Raw genomic sequence first — 21957 nt, forward strand, 5'->3', positions numbered from 1 at the left:
ATATATATATATATATATATATAAAAAGTCAAACTTTCTTTCCCTAAAAAACAAATGCTTGGGAGTTTAGAGAGTGGAGCAGGGTGAAGTTTGGTCGTCTTCTTTTCTATTCTCAGCAAACAAAAAAACCCTTTTTTTGGTTTTGAAAATTGTAATGATTATATAGGCGTTTGAACAGCATGGGAGTTGCAAGGTGTGAATCAATAATTTAACTACACTCTCATTTTCAAGCGCGTGAAAATCAATTGTTGTAAGTATTATTTTTTGGGTAAGAGTACATTATACTAGTGGTCATTTAACTATTAGTAAGTTTTGTTATAAGTTGGTCATCCAATTATAAAAATAGGCAATTTCATCACTTACCCAATCAACTTCACACGTTTTAGCCTTCCATAGTAAGGCGCTCATGGATCTAATCAAATTTATGCATACGATTAACACACTTTATAATTATTTCAGCTCAACCTACCTTGAAGCAAAAAAGCCTTCACTTATCAATCGGACTCATATGAGAATGTTGAGTTACCTCCTCCATGGTCAAAGACACGCAGATACTTCCAACTATTACTTATCATGTTACTTTCTCACCATCCAAATGGAGTATGGATGTCTCTGCTAAGGTCAAGAAAATATTTCTTTATCATGTTACTTACAAACATGGAAAAATCTTCCAAAATATGCAAGTACAAGAAAAATGCATGGTAAAGAATTTAATGAGCATGTTGAGGGGAAAAAACAAAGACAACGAGAGAAAATACGATTTTCATTAATACATGGTTATAAGAAAGAGATTAGTTGATACACAAAATGATCAAATTAGAGGATTATCAGCATAAATATTCAAGCCAACAACTACTTTACTTGGAGATGTCTTCAAAAACGATGCAACCCAGGATGTAGAAGGTAAAGACCAGGCCTCTGTAATAAGAATAAACATCTCCAGGACATTGCCTTTGAGACTCCTCTTATTTTGTTTGTTGTTCGCGGTAATGGCGGTCGGCTATCGATCATCTGTATGTATTCCGTTCGATTCTTCATTTTCCAGCAGACAGGCATAGTGACACCATCCTCTTTACACCCGTGGTTCTACGAGACCGATACCATAGAAAGATGGATTAGGCCTCCGCGAAACTTGTGGCATTCAATCAGTGACAATGAACTACTTTGGAGAGCTTCATTTGTCCCTAAGATCAAAAAATATCCTTTTCTCAGAGTCCCCAAGATTGCCTTCATGTTCTTGACTAAGGGGCCATTGCGATGGGCTCCTCTTTGGGACAAGTTCTTCAAGGGGAATCAAAGGCATTACTTGATCTATGTCCACGCGTTGCTGTCTTAAGTTGCCGGCTATCCGCAATCTTCTGCTTTCCATGGAAGACAAATCCCAAGCCAGGTAATTAGCAAACCAAGTTCTTTTCTTTTTTGTTTTCGTATACTTTGCCGTCTTATGTTGCTAGTTGTTGTCTGAGTATGCAGATGGTGGAGTGGGGAAAGATGAGTATGTGCGAGGCCGAGAGGAGACTCCTTGCCAATGCATTGCTCGATATCTCCAACCAATGGTTTGTTCTCCTGTCCGAGTCCTGCATCCCTCTGTATAATTTCAGCGTGATCTACCACTACTTATCAAGATCGAAATACAGCTTCATGGAATCGTACGACGATCCCAGACCTTACGGGAGAGGCCGCTACGATCCACGCATGGAACCGAAGGTCGAACTGAGCCAACGGCGCAAGGGGGCTCAGTGGTTCAAAGTTAACAGGAGGCTTGCGATTAACATAATCGAGGACATCAAGTATTATCCAAAGTTTAAGGAGTTTTGCCAGCTGGCTTGTTATGTGGACGAGCATTATTTCACCACGATGTTAACCATCCAAGTGCCTCGGCTCTTGGCCAACCGGACACTTACGTGGACGGACTGGTCGAGGGGTGGCGCTCATCCGGCCACATTTGGGAAGGAGGATATGTCTGAAGCATTCTTTCAGAGAATCTTTGAAGGTCAAGAATGTGTTTATAATGGCCACCCAACAACTATTTGTTTTCTTTTTGTTAGGAAGTTTTCTCCCAGTGCTTTGGATTCTTTATTAGAGTTGTCTTCCAAAGTATTTGGATTTTGACCCGGGTTTTAGTGCAAATGTTGGATAGGACAAGCATCCTCCTGCACAAGAATGTTCAATTCTTTTGAAAACTTTTCATGAATTTGAAGTTCCTTAGAGAATCACATCCTGCTAACGCTGTCCAGAGATGCATTGAATTTGGTATGCAGATACTCCCATGCCAAACACATACTTTTATTTGACACTCATTGCCCAGTCTTTTAACAAAGTTCAAACATCATGCCAAAATAACAAACCAATGCATTCACATAGACCCAAGCATCCCATATACACACATCGCTCCTCTTTGGTTAGCTTTTCTGCCACTTAATTATACGGATAATTCATGTAAACCATATTAGTATTAGTTGTGGGGAATTTATGTTAAATCAACACCGATGGGTTAAACCAAGTACAAGACGTGAAAATAAACGTTTTGTGGATGCTGGCAACTGGGATGCTGTTGCTTTCACCAATGGCCTCCAACTCGCTATTCAATGTGCTAATTCAAGGTTTTGAATTTTGATTAAGAATTTTGATTTTAAATCTTATTTGGCATTAGATAATAATAATAATAATAATAATAAAATAATCCACATCATCAAAGAGTGATTGAAATACAAGTAATTTAGAAGTTTAATGATTAAATTGAAAATTTTTCTCTGTGCTAAATTTCCTGTGCCATTCCATTTTCCGGCCTAGCATTAGCGAAATCTTAGTCCTTCTTTGTGACAGGATTGGTGTTTTTAACATTTTTCTTTCAAGCAAGTTGGAGAGTACCATTTTGTGCAAATATCTTCCTGATTGCTTTATCAGTTCATAGGAATTTATCTTGGATGTTTGTGATATTTGTTAGAAGATCTTTGCACTCCATGGTCTTGTTCTTCCTTATGAGGTGTTTTAACTAACCTGCTTCTTTCATTTCCTTTTCCAGTACACACCAGTGATCTGAAAATTTTGGAGGAGAAACCTGAACAAGAGGTAACCTATGTCTATCAGGGATTTATGGTTTCTCATATTACTGGAGTTTATACAATTTACTATTTAAGCTTAGCAAAGCTTTCAGGAATTATTCTTCCACAAGTTTAGTTTTTGCTCTTAATAGAGTTAACATCATGTTTTCCCCAGTCACTGTAATCACACACTAAAAATTTAAAATCTCCTGGTTGGAACTTGGAAGCGTTAAACTGCATAGAGAATCTCAAATTTGCCAAATATTTAGCTAATTGAACCGTCTCACATCCATCTTTAGCAGGCAATAGCATCTGTTTAATAAATTAATCTGCCTTCGTAGTTCGTACTGGAAGGTTGCAATAAAAAGTGTTGCTTTTAGTTGGCATTGGCATGCCGATTAGTATCTTTTTCTTACATGTAAAATGGTTGTACAACTTAAATTGTCCAGGTTGTGCAGATTCTGACCTGATTTTGTACTTTTCAGGCATCTGAAAATCTTGGAATGGCTAGATTTACACTTCGGTTACATCAGCCGAGGAATGGTTATCTGAAAGGTATGGCCAAGATGTCGATGCTGACAATAATGTCGAAGAAGAATCAATAAAAAGATGAGGTGTGGCCATTTACTTTTGTGGTTCAAATTTCCTCTACTCTTGTGGTCTGATGTTTACTAGACTGTTTAACTTTTATTTTTGAGTGATCTTTTAGCAAATTCTGTTGGCAATATGAAGTTTCCACTTGGATTTTTCAGCTTCTTATAGTCTTAGCTTTTAGATCAGACCCTTGGTCCCTGTACTTGTGGATTCATTCGGACAACGTTTACATGGTATAGCAGTTTCACACGCATGCAGAGATGAAGGATTCTCAACTCGGACAGAAGCATCAAACAACTTGAATGATCACCACCACCAAAGAAAATGAATTTTGAACATGGCCAGGAAGAGCTTTTCATATCAGTAACCTTCTACCTGTCATCCTCGTCTTTGTTGTCGTCCTTCACATTTGCATGCATGTGAATATCCATATACCGGGATTGATATGTTAAAGCAAGATTGCATTGCTGATCCATTAATTAAAAATAATTGTCAAGGTTGTTCATATTGTCCCACCATACACCCCTATATTTACTTTTAAAATGTAATATATATCTACTTAATATATATATATATATGTATGCATTGCTGATATTGTGAAGACCATCTTGATGAAAAGGATAAAATGCACTAAAATTGTCCATAATCTCTCAAGAGGTGGTTAAAAGTTCTCTAGGTAAAAATTGTTAAAAAAAACTGTTAAAATTATGCCCAAATTTAAAAACAATATTAAAAAACAAGCTGTCAAAAAATCTATACAAAAATTTGGGGCCAAAAGCCAATATTCTAAACATCCTACCTAGCTGGCAAAACAGGTCCACGTCCAAAAGTCGATCAGTCCTAAAATGTTCAAGTCCAAAACTTAAAAGAATTTGAACTTGGAAAAAAAACATAAAAAAAGTGTGGAAAATGAAATTAGATTTTCCCTATTCTCCAAGTAAATTGAAAAATCCAAGCCTCCAAGAACTCAACTTTCCAATTTCCATCCAAACAAGCTCTTTTGATTTTGGGCGGTGGTCACAAATTTCCTGAAAGTTTATTGTTACCTTCCTTTTCCAAAGCCCCATAATCACCCTAGACTATTAAAAAAACAACATTACCTATACTGAAACTGTCAATAAGGACTTTGATTTAGAGTGGGTTGTGAAGTCAGTTGAGAAGAGCAGCAAAAAAAAAAAAAAGATGCACGCTCCAAACATGAGGAAAGAATAAATAAAAAAATTGAAACAGCTCCTTCCCACCTTAAACCTAAGTGGTAAATATAGAATGAACATCCCTTTAGTTTTCTTGTAGGAGAGCTACAATCACATTTGCTGCTAAACTTCAACCCCAACACAAAATCTAAAAAACATTCATTACTCCACCTTCTGTTTTAAAAGAAGATCAAGCAAGTAAAAACAAAACCACAAACAGGCCAAGGGAGCGAGACTCAAGCTTACGAGAATTAAGCTGCGCACAATTGGGAACGATGATAGGTTTGCATCCTCATGGATCTGTGACAGCCATTCCATGATCTCGAGACTACACCGTGTGCTACGGATACACTGGGAGTGTGTGAGACTCGTTTTATCCTTTAATTCGCTGCTTGGAGGGAACGGGACCATCAACAACCAAAAAAATGTTAAACCAAGTGAATACACACTTGTTGGATCAGCTTTATGCATAGTACATGTATAAGCTGTTTGCAGCAGCACAGGCAATCAAGTTTTTTTCAACCGGGTTCCATGCTAGGTGCAGCAGCTTTGTTGTGAAATCATACGAACTTCCATTCGCGTCAACTCCGGGAGTCTCTGATCCTGATACCACAAATTCACCACCATAAAAGCTTCAGAGTACAAATCAAGAACTGAAAAATACTCAAAAGGATACAAATGAAGAACAAATCGTAACCTCTTCTGACAACACGTGTTATACTGCTTAGGGGTCTGGAAGGCCTTGAGGGAGTCTGAACTTGTCTCCTGGTAAGACAAATGGATCCTTATAACAACTTGAGTGTCATTCTTTAATCTAATTTTATTTTAAGTTTGAAAGATCGCCTTGGAGTAAAATTTTACCTCATTGGATTTTTGTTGGCTTCTAAAGTTGTCGACTCGGTGCTTCCAGGGGCACAACCAAATACACGGAATAAATTGCTGAAAGTACACGGACAAATATATTGTTACATGGAAGAACACAACAAGAAGTTAGGAGACAGACTTTTGGATGAAAACAAACCTGTAGGAACCTGTTGCCACTCGCAATCCGTCACCACTTGGGCAACATTCAAATTTATCAAAAATTGAATCATTTTCATACAAATCACACAGCTGAAACAATTAAAGAATGCAATAATCAGCTCTCTCAAAGCATAATATCGATATGTTAATTTCATAATCTGTTTCAGAACTTAGAAATCATACCTTAGGTCGTAAATATTCATGAACCTGAAATGTTGCAACTGGACCTGTATCCATATTGATGTCCCACAACTGACAACCAAGTGATATGTATTAAAATCAGACGAAAAGTCCTAAAATGCCCATTAAGGACATATCAAATGTATATTATATCAAGGATACTAAGTTTAAAACTAACATCGGAAGTCTTACAGCAGAAAAGTAGGCATACTGGTACAAATTTTAACAAAAGAAGTAGGTACTGATTAATTAACAATATTGTGAGGGATTCAAATTTATGTTCAAAGGTTAAAAAATGAAAGCAAACAGCATGTGATTGATTCAAATAAAGAATGGGGGAGGAATACACAACAGAGACTATATTTATTTATATTTATTTTTTTGAATAATATGGGGTGATTACAAGGTAGTATCTGTTTAGAATTTTTCTTAACTATTGACCACATACATACCCCTTTCAGAGGTAGCTGCTCAAACCCAGGACTTCTAGGAGAACAACAATCCTTTTAACTAATGAGGCCACTTGATGGGTTCCGCAATAAAGACTTTAGAAATGATTGCATTGTATATTTATTCTCGATGGATAAAAGAAGTTATCATAACATTTAATCTTAACCCCCACTTGTTTCATGCCTTCATGATGAGCTCTCTTCAGAATAAATAAATTGCTCGACTAGCCGAGTCCAAGCCAAAATACCAACAAGCCAAATTGTTGTTTCCATTTTAGTCACATTTATGTTAAATGTCTAAAAACATAGGATGTTTTGTCAAGCAGATATTTGCAGATAAAGACCACAGAATTGAATCACATTTGCGTTAAATGCCAAAAAAACCTAGAATATGGAATGTTAAAGATATTTCGTTTCAGGGTTGTGAGGATGTGAATGATGGATCGAATTCGGGGGATATCAGTGTGGAGAGGTTGGTTGAAGGATTGCAGTTAATGGGTGATAATCACAGCTTTGAATCGGGTTTTTTTATCAGAAGAGCTAGAAGACATTTGTTAAGGGAAGCTTTAGAAAGAGTGAGCATTTCAACAGCTTCCTCTTCAGGTTTTTCAGATTTATTGGATGAAGCTTTAGCTACTTGGGAGATAAGTAAGCTGTTGGGTATTTCCTTTAAACAAGGACAACAAGCCTTTTTGGATAAGATTATTAGTTTGGAAAAAGGCTTGAGGATGGACAAGCAGGGGGATTTTGCGGGGGGACTAGTTGGTTGATTTCTTTATGATGATGTTAAAGATATCTATAATAACATGGAATGTTAGAGGATTGGGTAGAATAGAGAAAAAAAGTGTTGTTCAGAGGCTAGTTTCCAAATATTGTCCTCAATTTCTTTGGTTGCAGGAAACGAAATTGGAGAAAATTCAACGGTCTTTTATGAGGAGGAGTGGGTTAAATAATTTGCAAGGGGTTATTGAGTCACCATCGGTTGGTTCGTCAGGGGGATTACTGTTGTTTTGGGATGATAATGTATTTGAGTTGCAAAATCAGTGTACATCCAGAAGATTTATTTCTATATCGGGAGATTTCGGGCAAATAATTTCAGTTGCAGATTCTTTAATGTGTATGGTCCTTCGGTTGAGGAGGAGAAAGAGAGTTTTTTTGAAGAATTAAGCACGTTCATTGGAGGACATTCTGAGCCTATTTGTGTTGGAGGGGACCTTAATGTGTATCTACAGGAAGATGAGAAGATTGGTAGAGGCCAAAACAGGAATTCTTTAGAGATTTTCAATCGTTTTCTTCTTAATACAGGTTTAATCGATTTGCCATTGAGTGGAGGTAGGTTTACTTGGTGTAATAACCAAGATTCTCCGACCTATGTAAGACTGGACAGATTTTTGGTTGATAGCCAATTCTTGGCAGCTTTTCCAGATTTAACACACTCGTTGCTGCCAAGATCATTGTCAGATCATAATGCAGTAATAATTGAGAATGGAGGTGTAAATTGGGGGAAAAAGTCGTTTAAACTGTTTAACTATCTGATGGATGAAGCAGGATTTGAGGATGTGATCAGCTCTTCAATTCAAGAATGGAAAGAGATACAGATGAATGCTGGAATTTTCAAAATTCTGAAAAAAACCAAAACTGCCATTAAAAATTGGGCAGGGAAGAGAGAAAAGTTTCCTGGAGCTTTAATTTCAGAAATAGAATTGAAGATTCAAAAATTAGAAGTGGAGGTCCAACAACAGCAAGATGGTACTTATGATGAGAAAGCAGCTGAGTTAAAGGAGTTAAGGTCAGAATTATAAAAGTTGCATAAGATAGAGGAGCAGATTTGGTTCCAGAATTCTAGATCCAAATGGGTAGAAGATGGGGACAGAAATACCAGAATCTTCCATACATGTGCTTCAGTTAGGAGGAAAAAAAATGCGTTGAATGCTCTTATAAGCAGGGGAAATGTTATTCAAGACCCAAATGTTATAAAAGCCACTGTCAAAGAACACTTCTTTAAGGCTTTTAATGACAAATTGACCTTAGAAGTGAAAGAAATCGAGTTGGATTTTTCCAGAATTTCGATTCAGCAGAGTTTAATTTTGGAGAAAGAATTTACTGAGAAGGAAATATGGGAGACTTTAAAGTCTTGCAATAGCAACAAAGCCCCGGGGCCAGATGGTTTTAATTTGGGTTTTTTCAAGAGATATTGGCATGTACTTAAAGGAGAAATTATGAAGTTCTTCTTCAACTTCTATTCGGGGAAAGATTGGGATTATGGCATCAACCATACCTTTATTACTCTTATTCCTAAGGTCTCTAACAGTGATAACCTTGATGATTATAGGCCTATTAGCTTAGTTGGTGGATTATATAAGATCCTATCTAAGTGCCTATCGAGGAGGTTGAGGAGTTGTATTTCAGACTTAATTAGTCCTACTCAATTTGCCTTCACCCAAGGGAGACAAATATTGGACTGTTCTTTAATTGCGAATGAAGGAGTGGATTATTGGAGGAAAAATGGTCTTAAAGGTTGTGTTTTCAAGGCAGATTTCAAGAAAGCGTATGATTCGGTTGATTGGGACATTTTGTTTCTAGTAATGGAGAAAATAGGATTTGGTTCCAGGTGGAGAGGTTGGATCAGAAAGTGTGTAACCACAGCTTCAGTTTCTGTTTTAGTGAATGGAGTTCCTACTGAGGAATTTGCAATGGCTAAAGGACTTAGACAGGGGTGCTCTCTATCAACTCTGTTGTTTAATTTTATTGGAGAACTTCTCAATCTGCTAATTTTAAAGGCTGTGGAACAGGGTCTGTTTTCTGGACTGGTTATAGGAAGGGATGCGGCTGCTTTCAAATTATCTCATCTACAGTTCGCGGATGATCTCATTATGTTTTGTGGTGCATCTAAGACGCAGATTTTAAATGTGAAGAGGGTGCTTAGAGTGTTTCAAGTGATTTCTGGTTTACAGCTCAACATGAAGAAAAGTAAACTGTTTGGTGTGAATTTGAACGAGGAAGAAGTTCAGCAGTGGGCTAATTCTATCGGATGTTCTGTGGGTAGTTTTCCCTCTGAATATTTAGGACTGCCTTTGGGTGCTACTAGAAACTCTACATTACTTTGGAATCCAGTGGTGAATAATTTTACGAATAAATTAGCGGGGTGGAAGGCTTCTTCACTGTCATTAGCAAGAATGTTGGTTTTAATAAAGTCGGTTCTATGTTCGCTCCCTACGTATTATTTATCTTTATTTAAGATACCAGTTGCGGTTCTTAAATCTCTCAACTCCATTATGGCGAAATTCTTATGGGGAGGGGGAGTAGGTAAAAATAAGATACATTGGGTTAACTGGCCGAATGTGTGCAAGTCAAAATTCGAGGGGGGTTTAGGTGTTAGAAATCTTATTTTCATGAATAGAGCTCTTCTAGCAAAATGGTCTTGGAGGTATGCTAATGAAAGGGGGTCTGTTTGGAGGGAATTCATTTGTTCTAAATACAATATGGATCCATCTTGGTTAATGTTTGACAGCAAAGTCCCACAAAGAGTATCTTGGATTTGGAGATCGGTGGTTATGAATCACTTTAAAGAAGACAGTATTGGCTTTAAGTTTAGAAGTTTGTATTCTTTCCGAGTTGGGGATGGCAGATTGATTAGGTTCTGGCAAGATAATTGGGCTTTGGACTATCCTCTTCTAATTATTTTCCCTCGATTGTTTTCCATTTCCACAAACAGAATGGGTAAACTGGTTGAATTTGGGAATTACAGCTCATCGGGTTGGAGTTGGGATGTGCAGTTTAGAAGAAATTTAAACGACTGGGAAGTAGAACAGTGGGTTAACTTGATGAACGCTATTTCCTCTGTTTCTCTATCTACGGAGTTATGTGATGGGGTGATTTGGAAAGGTACTGGAGATGGGGTATACACTGTTAAATCTGGCACTAAGATTTGTTCAGCCATTATTTCGGATTCGTAAGAGGTATATTTCTGGAAGAAGATTATTTGGAGGGGCCAGATTCCACCTAGAGTAGAGTCCTTTATGTGGCAGGTGGTGTTAGGGAAGCTGGCTGTTAGGACAGAACTTGTTAAAAGGGGAATACAAGGAATTGTAGACATCATGTGCCCTCTTTGTAAGATGGAGGTGGAGTCTCCCTCGCAGTTGTTTTTCACGTGTTCGGTGATATGGACGATTTGGAACAAATTTCTGAATTTCTGGAAGATTAAGTCTGTTTTGCATGTTAATGCGAAAAACTTCCTTCTTGCTTGGGCTGATTTGAAGTCTACCTCTACAATTTGGTCTTTTATTCTTGGGGCAGTTATTTGGACTACTTGGAAAGTTAGGAATCTTATTGTGTTTGAAGGGGGAAAGTTGGATTTGGCTGAGTATTTTTTCCTAGCAAGGTTTAGACTAGCTTCTTGGTTCCTTGCTAAGTACAAAGAGGTGTCTATTCCTAAGGATTCTCTTATTTCAGACCCTTCATTAGGGGATTTGTGCTCTCTTTATCCTAATCGACTTGTAACTAAATTTCCTTGGTCTCCTCCTCCTCAAGGTTTTGTAAAGTTAAATGTTGATGCGGCTACTACAAGAGATTGGAAGAAGAGTAGGATAGGAAAAGGACTCCTCGGGTTTGACTTTAAGTTCTTTCAAGGAAACTGCTGGTCCGGGCCCTCCAACTTTTATGGAATTAAAAGCTATTCAGAAGGGTCTAATGTTCTATGCGAATTTAAAAGAGAGGAAGGGACGTCTGATTATTGAAAGCGATAGCAAAGTTGCGGTAGACTGGATTAAGAAAGTGGATCTAGTTCCTGATGTTTATGCTTTTTTGATTAAAGATATTGTTCATAGGCTTAATGTTTTAGAAGGTGTTGTTAGATGGGTTAATAGGACAGCCAATTTAGAGGCTGATGCCTTAGCTAAAGAAGGAATTGGTTGATTCTATATTTATATTTTGGATGTTTTATGGTTGTTTCGAGTTTATTTGGTTGGTGGGGTGTATGATGGTTGTATCTTATGTAATTTTATGGTTCAATAAAATCCTAAGGCACTCTTTTCCTCCTTCCGCTGATTAAGGAGTTCATATAAGCTCCATTAATCAATAAGGGGGTTTTTAACGAGGCCTGAAATTCTTATCAAAAAAAAAATCCTTTCATTGTCTTACTGAATAAGGTTGTAGATAATTAAGTAGGGGTCACATAAAGTCATTGTGGCATGTTTAAGAAGAATTACATACATAATGGGAAGCTCATGCAATGCAAAGCATAATTACATATCAACACCAAAAACAAGAAACTAAAGCAAAACAAGATGAGAAAGAAACAAAGCAAAACCTTAAGAGTCATGTAATCACGGCTAAGAATATATCTCCCATCCTTTGAAAATTTGATATCTGAGATTGAAGCAATTATCTCTGTAAAAAATGATCTAGAACCAGGTGCCTCTGGTTCTTCAAACCTGTTGGCATATAATATTACTTATAGTTCAGAAAGAATACTGAAAGCAAATAGTAAATATATAATACCCTCACATATCAGGATTATAGCATGGTATTTTAAATTTTTGATGCAAATCTGAGTAAATTCAACAAAAGAAGTGATAAATGGTATTACACTCACAATTTGGTGTGAGAATCACACAAAGCTGATTGCCGCAAATCAATGAGGCGAATTAAACCCTTTGAACTACTATAAGCTAACATATTACAGTGGGTAGGGTGAAACTCAGCTGATGTTATAACCTCTGCATAGATAGACATGACAATGGTTCAAACATTGCTTTTGTGAATTTATTAGACAGCACCGAAGTCACATATACTTTCATAAGTCAAGGCAGCGATGAAAGTACACACATGTAAGAGATTTACCAGTTAGATCTTCCATGTTTGCAGGCTTTACATCAACAATATTGAAACTTTGACTGCTAATTTCCAAGTTCCAAAGATTTATACGTAGATCATCAGCTGATATAAAAGTTTCGCCATCGCTAGGAATTATAAGAGAGAGAGAGTGAGAGACTATCAATATACCTTTGAAAATCAACTAGTACGAAAGCATAACACTGAAACAGGATGTAATTTCAAACAAAACGAGCAAGCTTGTCACACGACAGCTTACTAATTTCTGATAAAATACAAACTGCATACAAGCCTAAAGCTTCAGCATAAGGATTTCCAAAGAAATTACATGAATACGAACAACAGCAGAAACATTGTGTACAGACAATTCGATCTCAAGATAAGTACTAGATAATTCTATGATAAAAGGTTAATACTTTAGATTCAAATATTCCTCATGATGCCTCGGACAAATCATGTTCAAAAGATAGAGCCTCAAGTTCTCCTGCAAATGTGATGTCTCCAAGGCCTAAAAAGGAGATGAATAATTTCCAAGGAAAGCTCCATCCATATCATTTATATTATACGGTTAGAAGTTCTCTAGTTTTCTCAATATCATGAATCGGCCTTTCATTTCTAAAGCATGAATGGCATCCCCAAAGATCCATTTCAGAATGGCAGCTTCTTTCTTGGAGCTTGGACATGACAGCATAAGTTCAGAACAGAATGCTATCAGGATTCATTATATCATTACTTGAAAAATCAATCATCCTTTATCATTATTAATACAAATTCATATGCCTTAATAAAACACGAAATTTGGATGGAAAACGAAAAAAATGCACAACCAGTGCCGGTTTTAATCTCTACTCCAATCTAGAACCTAAAACTAGATAACATCACAGGGCACCTCAGATTGATACTGCAAAGTACTAAGAAAATATATCAACAAAAATATAATAGAGGTTAAGCAATTGAAATAAAAACAAAAGCAAATAGCTACCTGTTATTTGAAATAGAATTGATGTGATAATCATGAGCATGGCCATATACCCTTCGACATCTGGCCACTAGGTTGGTCTCCTGACTTGTTACCTAGATATAGAAAAGATCAAAAGTTGAGAAGCCAAGACAATTAGACAACAAAAGAAAATGCTCATGATTATTTGACAACCAGGTGATCTTCAAAGCTTTTGTGTGACCAACAGTTATGAAGGCCCCATCATTCAAAAAGTATACAGAGCAGAAAGTGGTGGATTCCTCACTAATAAAAATAAATACAGAATCTAAAATCTAACAGAATATTACATAAAAAAACATCGAAGTGCATATTTATAGGAAATGATAAAAAAATTATGTAAAAGGCTGAAAACTGAATATCATTTGTCTTCATCACCAAAAGATGGGGCAAAGAAACACGAGCTTTGCCCCTAATTAAGTTTGGCAAGAGAGAGTATGTCCTATACCTAGTTGAAGTACTGTTCTTGGAAACAATGGGTGCTACAAAGAAGTTCATCACCCTATTTTGCACTTGTATTCCAATTAAAAAAAATAGTTTGTTTAAAACTCATACGGTTCGAAATGTATATAAATATGAGCCTAAAACTTCATCGCAGCGAATAAGAAAAACGATTGTTTAAGTACAACTACCACAGGTAAACGCAAAGATGGAAGGCCTCTAGGTGGGAAAACGAAATCGTTGCTCAAATTGTTGTAGGATCCATCAAAGGAGCTTCCATTCACAAGACAAGGTTTAGGGATACTTGAACTAGCAACGCTGCCATTTCCCACAGCTTTTGATGGATCCAAATTCATGTCAGAAATTTTCTTGACTTTCTTTTCTTGTACCTGTTGAACCCTCGTACAGACAGCAGATAAATAAGTGGGTCAAAATGCAAGGGCAGAGATATCCACAGATCATAATATCAATCATTAAATATGCTTAACAACAATGCTCATAAGATTAGCTAGGATAAAATGAGATTTATTGCTGAGTTTCTTTTCTAAGCATTTCTGAGGAATCAGTCTAATAATATGTTTAGTTTTGTTGCTTGGTCTTTGTGGTCACTGCTTAGGGTGCACTCTTTTTCCTCCACTTAGGCTTAGGGAGGTTTTTTAATGAGGCCCCTAACAATGATAATTTCTTCTACTGTCTAATAAAATTTTCCTTACTTTTCAAAAAAAAAAAAGGAATCAGTCTATCTATGGACCACTAACTTTGCAAGGGTTGTGCAGAAAATATTCCATAATAAATGAATGAGCCACTACTTATTGCAGACAAAGTGTTTAATATGAACAATCAACAATCAACCTGAAACAAGGCCGAGTTAAGATAGCAGTTACGGCACAGATTTCCTTCCTACCTTCCAAAACTTGATGGTTTTATCATTGGTGGAAAGGAGAAAAAGGGCACTATTGGCTGTTTGACACCATCTGATTTTATTGATTTTTTCCTCTATTTCCAAGCTCTTGAGATAGTCAAACTGCATTATCCAAAAGAAAAATGAGATAGTTAAATTGGAAAGAGAAGGGGAAAATAATTCAGACGAAGATGGAGCAAAAATCTTGAACGGTTGAGCCTAGTGGAATACAGGTTTTAAGGATGTGTGTGCATGCATCATTGCATTTTAAAGTAATGAGAGAGCACCTCGGGCTCATGGCTCTGGAACTCCGTCTTGTAACGAAACTCAGGGTGCCGACTAATTGGATAATCCATTCTCTCCAGATCCCTTCTTGATACACCATGCTACAATTGTAATATAATAAATTAATTATAAAGTTGCAACCCAAGAAAAACAATAAGGTAATATATTAACATCAGCAAAGATAGCAGAACCGACATCCTTTGCGTCTGTCCTCTCGAAGAGAACAACACGACCCCCACGGTCACCAGTGGCAAGATGATCCCCAGTTTTATCAAATTCAATGGCAGAAATAATATCAACTGCAAGAGGAAAAATATTTTCTTAGTAATAATATTGCACTGCCAGTAAGAGAAATAGTAAATATAAACTATTTTTCTTTCTATCAATGAATCACAACTCTCGGTCTCTACTCTCTTGACAAAAATTTTATTTTCTGTACTACATAAAATATTTCTGGTATGCCTAACATGAAGAACCCAAAACATTGTAATGCATATTCTCATTGCCATAGCATCACTACTATTCTGCCAAACTTAAGAAAAATGCCATTGGGCAATAACATGCTCAATTTGGAGAGACAACAAAGAATGAAAAGAGAACTACCACACAGCTAGTGAAAAGAACTAAGATCATAAGAATGTCCAAGATAATTCCTTGCCAAAAGAATCCTAGCCAGAGACCATGATTCATTGATTTTAAGAACTCAAAATAGAATTCTGCAAGATTTAGCTACACTTTAGTCACTACCGATAGATAAATAATTGTCCTTTCCACCAGAATCAACAGAAACGTTTCAGAGAGTTATCCATACCTCACTGAATCCAACCTTAACTATCGCCATACATACTTCAAAGTTTCTGAAAGCCTACAGTCTCCATTCATCTGTTTCAGTGGCATACTTCAACATTTACCCACATTTTACTTACACAGGTTGAACTCAAACTGTTAAGTCAAGTTTCAGTATTGAGTTACTGAACTAAATGATACAAATTTAAAATAAAATCTAAAAGATCAAGTATCAACCAATCACTGAATTACATCTTTCTTACAAGCACCATACAATCTCACATTATTCAACTTAAATCTAACTCACTTTCTGTGTATCCCATTTACTTGGAAATTAATCATAATATAACCAATTCGTATCTGAAATAAACCACCACCAACAAAACCAAGGAACCTGTAAATTGTAGCCGTCTTTATCCTCCATCATACAAATAGTAAGCCCAAGCCACCCCAATGTTGTCATCCATCCACAAGTTAAGCCTTAAGGTGACATAAACTCATTAAGCATAGTCTATCTCTATCCTAACTGAGTGACAATACCCAGATTTCAATTCCAATTAAAATCTCAATACTGTAAATGATTTGTCATTCACTAATCCTCCAAAAACTGGAAAATAGGTACAGAAATGACACAAATTCAAGGACTGCCATTAACACAGAAAAAAATGGCACAACCATTTGTGCATGCGCCATCACTAACTTGAAGTTCACTTCCGTCCTACCTTCTTTCAACAAAATATCCAGAAATGATTCAAAACACTATCTGGCACTCAAGCGATGCTAAAACTTAAAGCAAACAAAAAAGTCACAACCTTTTTTTTCCAACCTGTTAACCTAAACAATAATTACTCAATAACCCATCATCTCAAATGGATCCAAAACACCAAATTAAACCCTAGTTCCAATAAAACCAACAAATTACCTATTGGATCCATAAAACAATAATAATTTACCTTCTTGAACTTCTTCTCCAGCGATTCTTTCACCAAAAACCTGAGAGAATTTCCAATCCAACGGTTGTGGCGGTCCTGCCGGAGCTGTTACCTCCTCATCACCTCCGTCCATTTCTGTCTGTTGCTTTATTTAGTCTTTCCTTTTTTGGGTTTGTCTCAGCCTGTAATTCTCACTATCTAATAATGAATCAGGAAAATGGAAAAGCTAAAGGCCTAGATTCAACCACACTCCGAAAATCAAATCAAAGATCGCATCATGAGTTAGCTATTTTTGTTTTCTCCCTTCCTAGATTCGAAAAGGGGGGGGACGAAATTTTTGCTTCGATTTCCTATAATTCAACCACTGAAAGAAACACAAACAATAGAAAGAAACACAAACAATAGAAACCCAACTTTTCTCCCTCTTCTAGAATTTTTTCTTCTTCTTCTTCTTTTTATCTTCGAAGGAGAAATTTGGATTTTTCTTTTCCCTAAAAGGATTAAAATGACTGAGCAGCAAAATAAAATCCCATCTCTACAGTTTTTAGCCTTGGGCTATACTATAATATTTGATCATATGATAGCGTTACGGGCTGTGAGGCTTTCCATTTGGACTGTTTGGTTTTGATTGGGTGAATTGAAGGACCACGGGTTTTAGCAAAAGTGGAACTCTGAGTGCGACTTGTGAATTGTTAAGTGGCAATCACTCACTTCAAAATCTTTTAAAATCTTCTTCGAGACAGACTGATTGAAGAGGTTAAGATGAACAAAGAGTTCCATTTTTTCGAATTAGGATGATGATCTTTTTTTGGAACAAACTACTCCAGATAACACTTCATTTTATTTGTTAACTCGTTAATATTATTAAATTTTTAGTTTTGTCAATTATAATATTAAATTTTACATTTTATTACGTCATTATATCATTATTTTGGTGAAGACGATTGATGCTTAAAATAATATTGTTTTAAGCACAAAATTTTAGGGGTGTATTGGTTTTTACAATGAACTTCTAAATAATTTAATTTTTTTGGGTGTTGCACTTTTTTATTGTCGCTGACAGTCAAACACCGTCGTTATTGATCATATTTCACAGTAAGATCAGTATCAAAGTTCTCATTTCACTTATCTTTTTTCTGTTATGATTGGTTTTTCACGAAACTCACTTAAAACCGACGAAAATTCATTTAAAAGTTCGACGTATTAATACTTTGATATCTTTCAATGATCATCCGATGAGATTTGTTTTGAGATATATTGTTAGTCTTCTCGAAATAGTGCTTCTCACGGTTCAATTTTTTTACAAACGCCCTAAATTATACGAATCTAACAAAGTCTCCAAACATCTAAAACATATATATTTTTTATTTAATTTCATTGATTTTGAGTGAGTCTCATAGAAAACTAATCATATGAAAAAAGTAAGAAGTTAAATACGAACGGTTTGGTATCAATTTTGTTGCAAAAAATTATTTGTAACAGACAGTGATTGGCAACTGGTGGCCGTAAAAAAGTGCAATGATAAAAAGAAAATTGTTTAAAAGTGTAGTACCAAAATCAATACATCTCTAAAAAAAATTAAAAGAAAATGGACCTTGGTAAAAACCCTTACTACTAACCCAAGGGTTGGGGCCTAAAAGGGAAAAAGAGTACCCAACTCTATTAACCATAATTTAAATCAGCCATTACAGCATTCATAACAAACCTAGGGGCATCAGTCCCAAAAGAATAAAAGGCATTACAACCCAATGTCTTCTTTGCTAAAGTATGGGTAACCTTATTCGCTTCTTTAGATATATATGAAATAGAACAACTATTAAAAGTATTACATTTAGTATGAATATCAACCATAATTACACCAATGGTGGAAAAATCACCCTCCGGATTATTATTGCAGTTGACGACAGTGGATGAATCTAGTTTGAAATGGATATCACGCCATCCCTCCTGTAAAGCAAGATTGATAGCAGCAACTAAACAAGCAAATTCTGTAAAGACGGGTTCAGGGATTTCACCCGAAGTCGTAACTAAACCACCAAGGATCATTCCTTGCGCGCAATAACCCCAACTACTACCAACTGGAGTGACGGGTTATAGGCATCATCCGCATTCAACTTAATCATTTGTCCTCGGGGAGGACATCATCGAGCAACCACATCAGCAACATCATGTTGAGAAGGTTATCCTCGATGCGCCCCAATAAACTCTTGATGCAACGCCTTAGCATTAGCTACAATTAGCCAAGTGGGTTACATTCTGCCCTCGTGCACTAAAGAATTACGACCATTCCAAACGTTCCAAAGCAAGACAACAAACTCTGCAAAAAGAACCAAACCAAGCGTAGCATATGCATTTTCTAACCAGACTGAACTGGTGAATTCAAGACTGTACCTGGAATATCGGTCAGTCGTAGGACTTCTCGTACATAGAATAATCTCTGAACATGTGTAATGTTATCTCCATAGCCGATGTACAAAAAGGGAAAACGCTCTCACCCAAACCTGCACGTCGCACTCTATATCCCAAAGGTAATGTTGCATGTGCTAATCGCCAAATAAAAATATGTACCTTTGGAAGCACTTTTAGTTTTGCAATTGTTTTCCATAAGGAGAAGGCGAGTCTATGTCATGGGTAGACTTCTGTAGCCACCAATAGGCGGATCTCACCGAATAATTATCGGAGGAATTGTTGCCTCATACTATCTTGTCAGTTATACATGGTCTATCGGTGTCTGTAGAATTGTTTCTACATCACTTCTTCGGCCAAGGCGTTACGAACCTTGGTTGGATCCCACTGTGGTTGATCTCTAAACATGAGATCACCACAGCAAATGTCTCTCTGCTGAGAGACAATGTAGGTACCTGACAAGTTTATTTGTTTCATCCCACCCCACGGATACTCAAACAAATGAACCCTACTATTATACCCAACTCACCAAAAGAAGGTTGGTGTCAATTTTTATAGAGTTTTAAACAATCCCTTCCAGGCATAGGAGCCTTTGTTCCCTAATATAGCATTTAACAAGTTACTATTTGGAAAGTACTTGGCCCAATAAACCTGTGCAAACAAAGTTTTTGGCTCGTTAATCAATCTCCACAACTGTTTCCCTAGCATAACAACATTGAATGATTTTAGATCTCAAAAACCTAATTCGCCTACCTGTTTTGGTTTGTAAATCTTATCCCAAGCCAGGAGAGCCCAACCTCTTTTATCAATCAAACCAGACCACCAAAACTGACTCATTATACCAGTGATTTCTGTCAGAAGATGGTCCGGTAGTAAGTAGTACGACATAGGATATTGTGGCAAAGCTTGAACCACTTCCTTAAGAAAAACCCCATATCCCCCATAAGAAAGTAGTCTCCTTGTCCACCCTATTACCCTAGTTAATACTTTATCTCGTAGATAACCAAAGGTCCTCGTCTTATTCTTTCCTATGTGAAGCGGAAGACCTAAGTAATGCCCCAAATCATCCGCTTCCTGGGTCCCAAAAATATCCCTCATTAACGTTTGGTGCTCTTGCAGTGTATTCAGACTAAAGTAAATCACTGACTTTGCCAAATTAATTTGTTTTCCCCAAGAGCAGGCATATACGTTTAAAATCACTTTAATACTTTGTGCCTCTCTTGTCAAATTCTTGAGGAAAACTAGACTATCATCCTCAAACAACAAATGGGACACCCTCAAGCCATTTTGAGATGCTCGTATCCCCTTATTAGTCATCTCTCGTTGGGCTTCTAGAACAATGTAGACAGAGCCTACGTGGCAAACAAAAAAAATGGAGATAGAGGGTCCCCTTGTCTAAAGCCTCTAGTTGGAAAAGAATTCCTGTGACAGTGAGCCATTAACTCGAGCTACAAATGAGACCGAGATAACACATGACATGATCAATTGAACAAACGTGTGATGAAATCCCAATTTGAGCATTGCACTATGCAAGAATAGTCATCCCACCCTATCATAAGCCTTATCAATATCCAATTTCAGCGCAACACCCTTGTTATTCCCATTTCTGGAAGAAGTAAGATAATGAATTAGTTTATGTGTTACCGAAATTGTAACACCCCCAACCCGTACCCGACCCGAATACGAGTCTGAGGTGTCACATTGACTTTTCAAACTTTGACTCTTGATAAAATTCAAGGATAATTTAAAACTTTCATTAAAATAAATGTAATTTATTTATATAAATTGACCAAATTAACCAAAATCGATCAGAGCATTCATAACTGACACTTTTCTTACATGCCAACACACTATACACAACAAAATACATACTTTATCAGTTACTTCTGATTTGATCTTCTAGCAGTGATGATGTCCTTTCCACTCCTATTTCGGCTCTTCTTGATTCTTGGTACCTACGTGTAAATCACTTACACGCTAAGTCATACACTTAGTGAGGCATAATAATAAATACTTAACAAATAAATCATGAACATGTACTATCATAAATCTATTGTATCATTGCAATGTATATGTATGCACTACACTATAACATATATAGATATAATATGCACAAATGAACTTTCACTTCTTATAATAATTTTCATTTAATTTATCTTTGGATGCCCATTACATTATTGAGAACGGAATGTACGTGAGTACACTGAGGTTGTGCATAATGTTGTCACCACAACTCGAATAAAATCCCACTAAGGGCACTGAATATTTGTCCCGAAGGACCACTATGTCCCGAAGGACCACTGATAATCCCTCGACTCTTGGCATGCCAATTATACCTACAGCTCTCACATTAAGTAGCATGGGCTTAAATATAATACAATTCTCATTTTCATATCTCTTCTATCACTTTTCACATAAACACATAATTCACTTCATATGAGTACATATGACCATTTTCATTATTTCCCATACCTGAATGGATTCTCATATAATTGCATTCATTCAAATAAGTTCATATTAAAGCATGAATAAATTATGCATGAAAGCACTATAGCATTAATACATATATAAATATGCATGTACATGAATGTGAAATCATAAGTTTAACTATAAGAGATAGACTCATCGCAAGTCTTATCTCAATACAATTTCATATGAGATATGCACTCATCTTAGCCTTGCTTTGATTCGATTCTTATCCTTCGATTGTTCCGGAACAAGATTACGTTCTATATCTACATAGTAATACATTGGTACATATCAATATACTAATTGATATATTCTAAACTATCACTTCTTAGGCTAAAAAGAAAGTTATTTTCATCTTTTAATGAAGGTATGCATCGATACACTACACAGTGCATTGATGCATCCCTTAACGTTTGCATCGATGC

The 21957-nt window shown here is 36.5% G+C and overlaps 1 protein-coding gene and 1 pseudogene across 2 annotated transcripts; one reads left to right on the forward strand and one right to left on the reverse strand.

The window, feature by feature from the left end:
- Window positions 1–533: 533 nt before the first annotated feature.
- On the forward strand, window positions 534–2112 carry LOC120195931 (annotated as a pseudogene).
- Window positions 2113–4868: 2756 nt separating this feature from the next.
- LOC120195828 (serine/threonine protein phosphatase 2A 55 kDa regulatory subunit B beta isoform-like) lies at window positions 4869–17144 on the reverse strand. 2 transcript variants are annotated; one of them, XM_039197766.1, is made up of 14 exons: window positions 16679–17144; window positions 15135–15238; window positions 14942–15040; window positions 14658–14777; window positions 13945–14142; window positions 13298–13389; window positions 12325–12443; window positions 12077–12200; window positions 11792–11915; window positions 6038–6106; window positions 5853–5944; window positions 5693–5770; window positions 5529–5596; window positions 4869–5434 (listed from the first exon to the last, which is right to left on the reverse strand). In XM_039197766.1, exons 1-14 carry the CDS (start codon window positions 16788–16790, stop codon window positions 5295–5297), a joined length of 1539 nt encoding a protein of 512 aa, XP_039053697.1. In that variant the 5' UTR covers window positions 16791–17144; the 3' UTR covers window positions 4869–5294. The 2 variants fall into 2 exon arrangements, with proteins under 2 accessions (XP_039053697.1, XP_039053696.1); XM_039197765.1 differs by having other exon boundaries at window positions 13942–14142.
- Window positions 17145–21957: the final 4813 nt, after the last annotated feature.

This window comes from Hibiscus syriacus, unplaced genomic scaffold (assembly GCF_006381635.1).
Source record: "Hibiscus syriacus cultivar Baekdansim isolate YM2019G1 unplaced genomic scaffold, ASM638163v2 tig00117021_pilon, whole genome shotgun sequence".
NCBI lineage: Eukaryota > Viridiplantae > Streptophyta > Magnoliopsida > Malvales > Malvaceae > Hibiscus > Hibiscus syriacus.